The following is a 13,920-nucleotide window of genomic DNA, read 5'->3' as shown; positions in this document are numbered from 1 at the left end:
AGATTTAATCACTTAGTTTTTCTTGTGTTTAGAAATTAAATCTAAGCATTGCTAAATGAATGATCAAATCCAAAACCCAATTTGTGCATGGGTTGATTCTGTTTTTTTTTTTTTTAGTTTAGTTTAAGTGTACCTTGCTTGTGGTGTTCAGCTGAAGGTATCTCTTTCTGGTAGTAAGATGGTCCGGTGGGAGTATATTTCCATCCTTTGAGTATCTCAGTTTAGTAATGCCATCAGTTCAATTTTAATGAGTCTAGTTGTGCGTAATGTGGTGACGATATTGGTCCTTGAAATAATTGTGATGAATTTTGAATGTAAGGATGTTAAAATTAAGCTAAATCCTGGAGAGCTCAGGAGCCTGAGGAAAGTGTGGCAGCCAGCAGTGGTGCTCTTGCAAAAGTTAAATCTAACATTTAGGAGTTGTAAAGAAATTTCCTTTTTCTATGTCAAGTGTGGAGAAGGAGGTAGAAGGGGGAAATTGCCCCCTTCGCAGACAGGTGCTATGAACTTTGCTAACTAAACATATTTTTTAGATTTGGAGTATGATAGCTGCAGCATTAAACTGTTAAACTAAATGTCTAATCTGTATAATGAACAATGGTTTAACAGGAAGCTTTTGTGGGTATCTGGTTTTACTATGGAGCTTGTGGGCCCGTGTTTCTGGCGAGTCTTCAGACTCGCCAGAAACAGCAGTTATGAAGCAGCGATCTAAAGACCATTGCTCCATAACCTTGTCCGCCTGCTCTGAGCAGCCGGACAGGAATCTCCACAATTCAACACGGTCGAGACCTCCCTGCTGGCAGGCCCATTGGCCGCAAGTCTGCAGGGGGCGGCGTTGCACCAGCAGCTCTTGTGAGCTGCTGGTGCAATGCTGAAAACGGAGAGCATATTGCTCTCTGCATTCAGTGAGGTCTTGCAGACCTGATCCGCACTGTCGGATCAGGTCCGCAAGACCTTTGATACATAGGCCCCTAGAAGTCAAGAAGTGTCAGATAAAATAAAAACATTAACTGTTCAACCGCTGTTTTAAAAATCCCCTTTTCATGTATTTGTTTTTTGTTAGCTAAATGCTTAAAATTACCAAAATGTTATACCTACTTTTATATTGATATAAATTGTTTGCAGAGCCCATTCGGGGCTCATTATTGTTATCAGAACCTTTTATGCAGATATTCATGTTTAGGTCCAATTGCAATTTCTGTAATAAAAATTACTTGCAAAGACATAATATTTCCCACTTGGTTTACTTTAGGTAATAAGTTAAAAGAGGAAACCGACAACCTAAAGTTAAGTCTAAATGGAAACAGAGGCAGAAATATGTTTACATAAATGTTGATATTAAACTTTGTTTTTTAGCCGGTCTATTCTGCTAATTTCTTTTATATTTTTTTGGTAGGATATATAAGGATTTTAATAGTATAGGGTCAAAGGCAAACACATCTATCGTTAACTATTGCGAAAATTGGAAGGTAAAGACCAATATTTCTCCAAATAGCAAGTGTTTGTAAGTATTAACTTTATGTGTGAAGCTGCCACGGCCGCTGGCAGCTAAGAGAATTATATCTTACTAAAATGTCACTCAAAATAGAAAAGGAGAAACCTTAACTTTAGTTAGCATAAATCCCCCGATATAAAATAGATAGACAACATTTTAGTAGTGGAACCCTTGCAGAGCAAGCATATTTAGATAACAGAAGAACAATATTTGAATAGCAATAAAGATGTGACAACATGGAACTGACTTAAGTAACTTTTAGACTAAACCTATAAAAACACATTCCTGCTACCCAAATGCTTAAATGTGAGTTTCAATTACATTATTATTAGTTGATGTAGTTTGGGAGGAAAACAAAATTGTATTCTAGTGGAACAGTTGAAATATATATAAATGCAGGTAAATAAAAACCATCTTGTCTAGACCTAGTGAGACAGTATTATTTAGGCACTAATCAACCACAGCTAGAACATCCGTATATTACACAGACTGTATATTGTAAACAATGTCTATGATTACAGTTCAGAAGATTGGTCTCCGCCCACAACGTGACATCACACGCTCAAAATCTAACAATCTTTTCACCAAATTAGTCGCTTGGCTTTTTCAAGGATTCAAGCACATCCTTGAAAAAGCCAAGCGACTATTTGGTAAAACGATTCTTGGATTTTGAGCATGTGATGTCACGTTGTGGGCGGAGACCAACCTTCTGAACTGCAAACTGTAATTATAGACATTGTTTACAATTTACAGTCTGTGTAATATACAGATGTTCTAGCTGTGGTTGTTCTCTGTAAACCCCTGTGATTTTAACATGTTTTAATAAATTGATTTAACTTTCATCTGAGTTCACTTCTATCTGCTCCTGCTGGAGTCTCCCATTGCTTTTATATCTAGAGCTTGATGTGAAGCTCTGCAATATGTGAGTATACAACTTACATGTGAATTAACCCTGTAGTCTCACAGGACTTCACCATTGGCAGCATTCATCTATTTTATTTGAGGTTAACCCTTGGAGTTCGACTGCAGCATTCATTTCCACTGAGAAGTAATCCCTGGGATCCCTTATGCACATTTGGAGTTTGGATTTAGTCTCCAATTGACTTTTTTGGACATATCCTTTTTGCACTAACACATTGTTTCCATCTTAATATGGGAAGAGTACACAGCTGCATTCCTTACTTGTGGGAAATACTGAACCTGGCCACCAGGAGGAGGCAAAGACACCCTAGCCAAAGGCTTAAATACCTCCCCACTTCCTCACAACCCCAGTCATTCTTTGCCTTTCATCACAGGAGGTTGGCAGAAGTGTGTTAGAAGATTTCGGAGTATTCTCTTATGGAGGGTAGTACTCTTCGAGATGGGACTGGTGTTTTAAGTAGTCCTGTCAGCCTCTCAGTGAGAGCATGGATGAAAGTTAGAGTCTGGAGATGCAGGGAGAGTCTTTCTGCGAAACCATCCCGAGTCATATTAACAGCTCCATAGGCAATCAGCGTTGACGAGTTTCGCATCCTGCTTTCTTCACTCAAGTCCATGTCAGAAGTGATGCTACTAACTGTCACACTTGAAGGGCCGTGTTCTGTTCCACGGCGTAGATTCTGGTAAGATTGTTTCATATTTTATACATGTATGATAACGCAAGAAGACAGGGTCAGTGTGACTCCTTTTATCTGTATAGAATTAAGGGTTAATTTCTCCTTAGGGGTATTATTGAACAGGGGGGAATAATCGTATATGTTTATTTGATTTTATGCTGCTTTTATGTGTGAGATGTTATGGGCTTATAGGCTTTTATGGAATATACAGGTTTCACTTTCACTTTGAGAGCCATGCAGCTTACAAACTTGGCATGCTTTCTCATAGCAAGGACGGTCCTGCATTGTGCACCATGTGATTCATTCCCTTTTTCCTGACCGAGTATCTATCAGATAGGAGCCATAAATCTATGTACTGTCTGGGTCATAAGAGGTGGTGAGTGCCCCAGCCATTGTGGTATAAGGGTACTTTTTTTTTAATAAAATGAGATGTTTTATTTCTCTAGTTCTCCGGTTATTGCACTAGCGATGGAGGATTCTGTTACTTTAGAGGGCACTCCCTCTATTCCTAATGAATAATTCCTGTTTATATGGCGAGGAGGCCTTAGTTCCGCACTCTCAATTATGTTTCATATGCCTTGATAATGTGACATCAAACATGTTTGATACCACGGAGCCGTCCACCTCTGAGGAGTTGTCGTCCAGTGAGGTGTGTACCCTACATTCTTATATCTATACATGCAGTTTTGCCGTAGCATTGCTGATCCTCCATCTGGAGGGGACCTTTTTTCATCAGACGTTACAACGCAGTTCAGACAGCGGTGTCTGCGGCCTAAATGCTTTACCTCGCCCTGCTAAGCGCAAGGTTACATATTGCACTCCTTCCCAGAGTACATCAGATAATTTATTGGATTTAACTGAGGGTTATCCGAGGATGAAGTTGTTTCTGAGACTTCAGGGTATGAACATTCTGGGTCGGAGTCTGCTGCCTCTAAACCTCCGGCTGCGAAGGAACCAGACTTTAGTTTAGGAATTTGCGTGCTTTCTTCTAAATGAAGTTTTTGGCGCATTCAGAGGTTCCAGAGGCCAAATTGCCTGTTGAACCTTTAATTCCTAAATTGAGTAGAGTTTGAGGACAGGATGTTACCTTATCCTTCCCTGCTCCTGTTAGATAGCGAACATTATTAAGAATGAATGGGACAGGATTGGATTCCTTTTCCCCCTCTTCTCCCTTTAACAAATTCTCCCCGGTCCTGGACTCTCAATGGAGTTGTTAGGTCCCTAAATGGGATGGCGTTATCTTCACCCTTGCTAAACGTACTACTAACCCACTTGAGGATAGCTCTTCGTTTGAAGAGCCCATGGATAAAAGATGAAAACTCTGTTAAGAAAGATGTTTCAATATACTGGATATTTGTTTCAACAGACGGCTGTTGCCGCGATTACTGGAGAAACTACCTTCTGGTGAGACTCCTTATAGGATTTGATCGGGGTGGAGGTTCCCCTCAACGTTACTCAGAAAAGATTTACGGCCTTGAGGGTTGTTAATTCTTTTATCTGTGCTGCTATTAGGCTGTTTATTCACTTGAATGCTATGGCTTCAGCTTTTTCTGTTCAGGCCCGTCGGGCTCTGGCTGAAGTCATGGTCTGCGGATATGACTTCTAAGTCTAGACTTCTTCCCTCCCTTTAACGGAATGATTTTGTCTGGTCCAGGCCTGGACTCAATTATCTCCACGTTCACAGGAGGCAAGGGTGCCCATCTACCACAAGAATATATGAACTAATCTAAGGGACGATTTGCATTCTGATAAAGCCCATGTCAGAAGTCCTCCGCTAAGCCAGAGCAAACCAAGAGCTCTTGGAAGCTGACTTGTTCCTGGAATAAATCCAAGCAGAGCAAGAAGCCCGCTGAGTCTACGTTGGCATGAATAGGCGGTCCCCGGTCCTCTTCTGGATCGTGTAGGGAGCAGTATGTCGCTCTTTTCAGTCACTTGGTTCAGGGACATGCAGGATCCATGGGTTCTGAAGGTTATGGCTCAGGGTTACAAGGTTTTAAGTCTCAGCCACCCAAGGGCAGATTCCTCCTGTCTTCCTGACCAGAAAGGAGGGAAGCCTTTCTGGGGTGTGTACGGGATCTGTCCTCTAGGAGTTATTGTCCCGGTGCCTATCGCAGTGAGAGGTTTGGGATAGTATTCAAACCTTTTCGTGGTCCCTTAAGAAGGAGGGAACTTTCCATCCGATTCTGGACCTAAAGTGCTTAAGCAGGTTTTTAAATGTCCCCTCGTTTAAGATGGAGACAAAAAGGTCCATTCTTCCCCTCGTTTGAGAGGGGTAGTTCATGACCACAATAGATCTGAAGGGTGCTCCCTTTTCGTACCAATCCTCTAGGACCACTTCCAGTTCCTAAGGTTTGCATTTCTGGGCCAGCACTTCCAGTTTATAGTCCTTCCGTTTGGTCTAGCTAAAGAAATTTTTCAAAGAGTGGACCATTCAGAATATCTCCTCTGTCTTCTTCGATCCCATGGATGGCAGATAATCTAGAGAGAGTTCTCTTGTATCAAGTACCAGGGTAGAATTCTCGGGTACTATAATAGTGTTCTTAGACATGAGAATATTTCTAACAGACCAGAGACGTTGCAAGCTAGCTTCAACATATCTTGCCCTCCAGATCTCCTTAAGGCCATCTGTGGCTTGGTATATGGAGGTAATAGGTCTCATGGTGTCCAGCTTTGACATCATTTCCTTCACCAGGTTTCACCTCAGACTGTTGCAACTGCGCATGCTGAACTAGTGGAACGGCGATCATTCGGATCTGTCTCAACAGACTTCTCTGGACAACCAATCAGGAGAATCGCTCTCTTGCTGGTTTTGTCCGGATCACTTGTCTTGAGGGACTTGCGTCTGAAGACCATCCTGGGTGATTGTGACTCAAGATGGGGAGCTGTTTGAGGTGCCAGGAAGGCACAGGGCCTCTGGTCTCAGGAGGTAAAGCTCCCTCCTGATCTCATTTTGGATCTTCAGGCAATATACAATGCTCTGAAGGCTTGGCCTCTGCTGGGTTCCTCCCAGTTAATCAGATTCCAATCAAACAATATATCCTCAGTGGCTTTCATCAACCATCAGGGGGGAACTAGAAGCTCCCTAAGTTTTGAGGGAAGTATCTCGGATTCTGGTATGGGGGAGACCTGCATTTGTTCGCTGTCAGGGATCCACATTCCGGGTGTGGACAACTGGAAAGCGGATTTCCTCAGCAGACAATCCTTTCATCTGGGAGAATGGTCTCTTCATCCTGAGTGTTTGCTGAGATTTGCAAGAGGAAGATCTTATAACGTCTCAATACCAAGCTACCCATATAGGGGCCATAGTACAGGGATCCTCATGCGGAGCTAACAGATGCATTAGTGGTGCCTTGGAGGTTCAATCTAATTTATCCTTTCTGACCATTACCACTACTTCCTAGGGTAGTGGCTTGAGTCAAGCAGGCGTCAGTGATACTGACTGCTCCGTCTTGGCCGCAAAGGATAAGGTTTGCGGATCTAGTGGGGATGTCATCATCTCCTCTGTGGAAGTTATCTTGTCGTAGGGATCTGCTGACCAAGATCTCTTTGTTCATTAATGTCTAGATTCTCTTAGGCGGACTGTGTGGAGATTGAATGCTAAGTCCTAGCCAAGAGAGGGTTTTCTGAGAGTTATTTTTACTCTTATTCAAGCTCGTAAGCTGGTTGCTCGTCGCATCTATCATAAGGTGTGGAGGACCTACTTAACTTATTCTGTTCTCAAGGATGAACTGGAGAAGGGCTTTTCTGCAAGTCCCCTGAAGGGACAGTTTTCGGCCCTGTCTGTGTTACTGCTCAAGAGGTTTGCAGAGCTTCCAGATGTATAGCCATTTGTTAAGGTTCTGCTAGGATCAGACCTGTGTTTAGATCTAAGGCTCCTTCTTGGAGTTTAAATCTTGTCCTTAAGGTTTTGCAACGGGCTCCGTGGAGCCTATAAATGAAGTAGACATTAAATTCTTGTCTTGGAAGGTTCCTTTTCTACTGGATATTGCTTCTGCGCGCAGAGTATATGTGATTGCTGCCTTGCAATGCGTCCCTCCTTATCTGGCTTTTTATGCCAATAAGGTTGTTCTACGAACCAAGTTAGGTTTTCTTCCTAAGTTTGTGTCAATTCGCAACATCAATCAAGAGATTGTGGTTTCTTTCTTATGTCCTAACCCTTCTTTGTCGAAGGAACATTTACAACGTATTTCTGAATGTGGTTTGTGCCTTAAAGTTCTATCTTCGGGCCACAAAGGAATTTAGACAAACCTCTTTCTCTGTTTGTTCTCTTTTCCGGGGAGCGTAGGGGTCAGAGGGCCTCTTCGACTTCCTTATCTTTTTGTCTGAGGAGTGTCATCCGTTTAGCATAGAAACGGCGGGACATAAGCCTCCTCTGAGGATTATGGCTCATTCTACTACAAGAGCAGTGGTTTCCTCTTGCACCTTAAAAAATGAAGCCTCTATGAATCAGATTTGTAAGGCGGCTACCTGGTTCTCCTTACATACTTTTTTCAAAATGTTACAAGTTTGATGATTTTGCTTCTGCTGAAGCAGCCTTCGGGAGAAAGGTTTTGCAGGCTGTGGTGCCCTCAGATTAGGGTCCGCCTCTCTTTTTTCCCTCTCGTTAGCAGCTAGAATGCAGCTGTGGACTCTTTCCATATTAAGATGGAAAACATAAATTATGCTTACCTGATAATTTCATTTCCATCTGTATGGGAAGAGTTCACAGCTCCCGCTCATGTTCTCCAATGGGCGGCCCTAAATTTGAAATTTTTTCTTCTGGCACCTTTTTCACCCTGATATTTCTCCTACTGTTCCTTGTTCCCTCAGAAGAATGACTGGGGTTATGAGGAAGTGGGGAAGGTATTTAAGTCTTTGGCTGGGGTGGCCAGGTTCAGTATTTCCCACAAGTAAGGAATGCAGCTGTGGACTCTTCCCATACAGATTGGAAAAAAATTATCAGGTAAGCATAATTTATGGGTTTTTGTTTGATTTATTATTGTTTGTGTTTTAACAGGTTAATCATTTTCTTTTTGTATATATAGCTATATAACTCGGTACTGGGAATTTTAATCTTTACATAAACTCACCCCACTCCATATCTATTCTGACTTTGTGTGATAACCAACGTAGGGCTTTTATGAGCCGAATTCTGAAGGCAAAGATAGTTCCACTTCACACAGATCCTTCCCTTTCTAGTAGCGATTGTAGGTATGTATTCCTTCTCTGTCTGCGGTATCAGTAACGTCTTTAAGCCTTTAGGCACAGAGGCAACATCGTTGTCATCAGGGTAGGTTATATATGATCAAATTGGCAAATAAGAATCTACAATCCTTAGGGAGTAGTTTGCAAGTTGGATCTCCATGTTTAGCACAGTCGCCACCACCTGGGTCTGTTTAAGCTTGAGATTGAGCTTGCTGTTGATAGGATCCCAAGTATACAGTTCCTGTTTAACAACTTGATTCACAGTTGAATGGCCATCATAGGAATCCACCTTCACTTTGAGAGAGTGCAACAGGGGCTGGGGATCTGCAGCTCCGCTAACCCCATGTGTTTCATTGATGTGGTCTGCCATGTGGTTTAGCCCAGTAGCGGTATGAAGAGAGGGGCCAAAGGACTCTGTCAATGTCTTCATGAAGGAAATATAATAATCGTCTAATATTCTGCTAAATGCATATACGCGGCAGCCCAGGCTCCACAATCTGCCAGTCACCACAGGCAAATGGCAGCCGTGAGGCCTAGCTGAAGAACATAGGCACTGTAAGTGAGCTTAAAAGTTGCCTCCAAACACGATATCTTGCTGAATAAAGTGACTTGAGGATATAATACTGTTGATTGCGTTATTTTTAGGAAAAAAAAACATTTATATAGCTAAGAAAAAACAAAGTGGAGCCAGGAGCTTCCTCAAGACACGTCCTGCTGCATCAGTTGTAGGCTCCGCTCCCCGTCCATACTGCTATTTTATTAGATATAGTATGGTGCATATTTCTCCGTGTGGACTCCCAAGATGAAATGGATATGTAACAAATGTTGGTGACCAATAGAAAAACTCAGATTCAGCAAGAAATGTGACTTTATGATTCAGCATTGTGTGATCATGTGATGAGTTAGTAAGTTATACTTACCCACCACCACACACACAATATCAAAAGAACAGCTAGTGAACTGTGCCAAGGCAACAAGGTCTCTGGTTCAGCTGAATGATGTACAGGTTATGGGAACATGATTTTCTTCCCATTTAACTGTAATAGCTTTTTCAGCTTGTCGAATACAAATTTAACTATTTTGCTCCACTGAACTAAACATAACTGTTTGTTTTGATCCTTTGGTTGCTAAAGAGGGTGTCCATATTCTCCTTATTACAGTAGTTAGTACATCCATGGATCGAAACAGATTAAATAATGTAAGTAAATGTAAGTATATATACTGTATATATATATATATATATATATATATATAGTTTTAAAACTCATAATTCAATATTTTATATAATAATAATGTCATGTTAACCCCTTAGCTGCGTAACCATTTCACACCTCTTTGCTGAGCTGTTTTTCAGTATTTATATGCTGCTCACATTTAAAGGGACAGTAAACATTCAAAATGAGGATATATAATTCTGCACATAGTGTAGAATTATATAGCATTATGTTAGCGACACCTTTATACATCTAAAGCGTTTCCTGATTTTTTTATCCCAAAGTTGGACTCCGCTCAAGGTTCTACTGAGCGGGTCTTGTTTTTCAAATGCGCTTCGTGGGCGCGCTGTCTAGTCACAGCCCGCCCAATCGCACCATTGAAGTGAATGCAGCTTGCTCCCGCTCCTAACTGGTAGCGGGAGCAAGCTACATTCACTTCAATGGCGCTAACGGGTGGGCTGTGACTAGACAGTGCGCCCACGAAGCGCATTTGAAAAACAAGACCCGCTCAGTAGAACCTTAAGCGGAGTCCAACTTTGGGATAAAAAAAAATCAGGAAATGCTTTAGATGTATAAAGGTGCCGCTAAGATAATGCTATATAATTCTGCACTATCTGCAGAATTATATATCATTATTTTGAATGTTTACTGTCCCTTTAAGCACTACTGGAAGTAAAAAAAAAAAAAATTCAGCAGAGCCAGCAAATTCAAACTATACATTATTTTATCTATATCCTATGTGAGAAATGTACAAGAAAAGGTAAACAAATGCATATTGTATTACAGTTTTAACAAACAAGGTTGTAAACATTACAGTGTGACATTTTTTTTAAACTCTATAGTTGTATTATGTAACCTTTGTAAAATAAGCATAAATGGAAAATAATACTGTTCCTATCTATAGAAATTAGCAATTGAACTTCAAAAGGAAAAATAAAATGTATATTTGTTACATTTCAACATAATGCATTTAGAGGCTTACTCTATACATCTGGTCAATTTAAATGCCAGCTAGGTAAATGCTGTCTCCTCAAACAGCTTAAAAAATGTGTGCCCCAGGTTATCATATATAGTTATCATCAGCACTAAGTATTGTGTGGGTGACAACGAAGTGTCACCTCTGCACTTTTGAGGTTAAAAGGACAGTCTAGGTAAAATTAAACTTTCATAATTCAGATAAGGCATGGAATTTTATACCACTTTTTAATTTATTTTTATCATTAAATTTGCTTTGTTCTCTTGGTATTCTTTGTTGAAAGCTATACATAGGTAGGCTAATAGGCCGATTTCTAAGCCTTTGAAGGCTACCTCTTATCTCAGTGCAGTTTGACAGTTTTTAACAGTAATTCATGTGTGCCATTTAGATAACATTGTGCTTACTCTCGTGGAGTCAGCACTGATTGGCTAAAATGAAAGTCTGTCAAAAGAACTAAAATAAGCGGGCAGTCTGCAGAGGCTTAGATAAAAGTTAATCACAGAGGTAAAAAGTATATTAAAAGAACAGTGTTGGTTATTCAAAATTGGGGAATGAGTAATAAAGGGATAATCTTTTTAAACAATACAAATTCTGGAGTAGACTGCCCCTTTAAGATCTAATTTCCTTTATTCCCTTTAGTATGAGTTTTTTGATGACTAATAAGACCCGATTTCTGAGTAAAACATTTCTCACATTTAGAACATGAAAATCCTTTCTCTCCTGTATGAATTTTCTGATGGTTAATAAGAGTTGATTTCAGAGTAAAACATTTCCCACAGTCAAAACATGAAAATGCTTTCTCCCCTGTATGAGTTTTCTGATGCGTAATAAGAGTTGATTTTAGAGTAAAACATTTCCCACAGTCAGAACATGAAAATGCTTTCTCTCCTGTATGAGTTTTCTGATGCCTAATAAGAGTTGATTTCTGAGTAAAACATTTCTCACATTCAGAACACGAAAATTCTTTCTCCCCTGTATGGATTTTCTGATGCCTAATAAGAGTTATTTTAAGAGTAAAACATTTCCCACAGTCAGAACATGAAAATGCTTTCTCCCCTGTATGAGTTTTCTGATGCCTAATAAGAGATGATTTCAGAGTAAAACATTTCCCACAGTCAGAACATACAAATCCTTTCTCACTTGTATGAATTTTCTGATGGTCAATAAGATGAGATTTCAAATTAAAACATTTCCCACATACAGAACATGAACATTCTTTTTCTTCTGTATGAATTTTCTGATGAGCAACAAGATTTTCTTTACGATTAAAACATTTCCCACATTCAAAACAGGAAAATGGCTTTTCTCCTGAATGAATTATCTGATGCGTAACAAGATGTTCTTTACGGTTAAAACATTTCCCACAGACAGAACAGGAAAATGGATTTTCTCCTGTATGAATTTTCAGGTGTCTATAAAGATGTGTTTTCGTGAGAAAACATTTCCCACATTCAGAACATATATTTCCCACATGGCTTCTTTGATTTTGAAGACATTTTAAAGAAGCATCTGCACTCTGACCATATCTTGGATTATTGCGGTTTGTGAATTTACCTGTCAAGAAATAAATAAAAAATAAAAAAAGGTCATTCATAAATAATTAATTTTATCATGAAAACATTTTTTTTTTCTGAATTATTGTCTACTACAAGGGGAGGAGACTGGCTGTGGCCACTAGATCTTTACCCAGCCTCCATGCTAAGGTTTAAAGGAACAGTTTACTCAAACAATTTCTCCCCTTTAATTTGTTCCCAATGATCCACTTTACCTGCTGGGGTGTATTAAAGTGTTTATAAGTATTTCCATTAACCTTATATTGGCATTTCAAATAGTTTATTTATCCTGTGGTTTCCCCACCCATCCTGAAAGTTTTTGGCCTCAAGGCCAAGCTGTGTTAGTAGAAGAAATTACACTCCCAGTGGGTTATAGAAGAGATAAGGTAATAAAAGGTTAATTTTCCATTGTTCTCTCCAAGTATTGGTGATTGGTTTATGGAGAGATATAAGATAAAGAAGCAGGTATATTTACACAATGTGATAAAGTAATGAGATCTGATTATACCTACAAGCTCAACCCATTTTATTAGGTTGTGGCCTCAAAACACAAAATCAGCTATTTGATATATACAAATAAGCCTTAAAAAAGCAAATCTCATACATTTTATACTCTGCAGCTGGTAAAAAAAGTAATTGGAAACACATTAAGGGAAAAATTATTTTATAGTATACTGTCCCTTTAAGGATAGTTTATTAGACATTAGGGACTATTTTTATAGAGTTAAAGGGACAGTCAACTCGATTTTTTTTATTGTTTTAAAAGATAGATAGTCCCTTTATTACCCTTTCCCCAGTTTTGCACAGAAAACACGGTTATATTAATACACTTTTTGCCTCTGCGATTACCTTGTTTCTAAGCCTCTTCTGATTGCCCCCTGATCACATGACTTTATCTATTGACTTGCATTTAAGCCAATTAGTGCTGTGTTGTTAGAATCCATGGGCGTTAACACAATGTTATCTATATGGCTCACATGAACTAGCTTCCCCTGATGTGGAAAGCAAATACAAAAGCATGTGATCATGGGGCTGTTTTTAGGGACTTAGAAACAGACATTTAGAGGTTTAAAGGTTATATAGTATGTTAATATAACCCTGTTGGTTGTGCAAAGCCAGGGAATGGGTAGTAAAGTTGTTGTCTATCTTTTTAAACAATAACAATTTTGTGTTGACTGTCCCTTTAAAGGGACAGTTCACCCAAAAATGTTTCTCCTCTTAATTGTTCCCAATGATCCATTTTACCTGCTGGAGTGTATTAAATTGTTTACAAGTAGTTCCCTTTTCACCTAATTTGGCATTTGAAATAGCGGATTTAGCCTGTGGTATCCCCACCTATACTGAAAGTTTCTATAGTGGAGTTTACTGAATAGCCTAAGTAAACACAGCCAGCAGATGAAATTACACTCCCAGTGGGGTGCACGATAGTTAAGTAATACAATTATAATTTTCCATTGTTCTCGCTAAGTATTGAGCTTTGGTTTTCCAGACAAATATAAGATAAGGAAGCAACTGTGTGTACACAAAGTGATAACATAATGAGATCTGATATTACCTGAAACTCAACCCATTGTAGGCTGTGGTTTAAAAGCACAGAACCAGATACTTCATATACACAAATAAACCAGAAAATGCAATTTCTCATACATTTTATACTCTGCAGCTGGTATAACAAGTAATTGAAAGTACATTAATATAAAAATAATTGTACAGTGTATTGTCCCTTTAAGACTGCACCAAATTGAAATTAATGTTTTCAGTCACAAAACTAATCTCTATAACTACTGCTTGTGTGCTTGCAGACAAAACAAGGATCAAAAATGACTCTTAAGTGGTGTAGTATATCAAAGCAATATATAAAATCTTAAACAGAGAGAAGAATCTCACTCATGTGATGGTGTCA

General features: G+C 39.5%; 1 protein-coding gene across 1 annotated transcript in view; it reads right to left on the bottom strand.

The window, feature by feature from the left end:
* Window positions 1-10,194: 10,194 nt before the first annotated feature.
* Window positions 10,195-13,920, bottom strand: part of LOC128657385 (gastrula zinc finger protein XlCGF57.1-like) — a 138,817-nt gene continuing 135,091 nt past the window's right edge. The window contains exon 8 of the mRNA XM_053711715.1: window positions 10,195-12,018. Coding sequence (XP_053567690.1) covers window positions 11,081-12,018 — 938 coding nt within the window. The 3' untranslated portion in view covers window positions 10,195-11,080. The remainder of the gene's footprint in view (window positions 12,019-13,920) is intronic.

The sequence above is a fragment of the Bombina bombina genome, chromosome 4 (genome assembly GCF_027579735.1).
Source record: "Bombina bombina isolate aBomBom1 chromosome 4, aBomBom1.pri, whole genome shotgun sequence".
In the NCBI taxonomy this organism is placed as follows: domain Eukaryota; kingdom Metazoa; phylum Chordata; class Amphibia; order Anura; family Bombinatoridae; genus Bombina; species Bombina bombina.
Note: the sequence above shows the minus strand (reverse complement) of the source record. Positions and strands in the feature narration are given on the sequence as shown.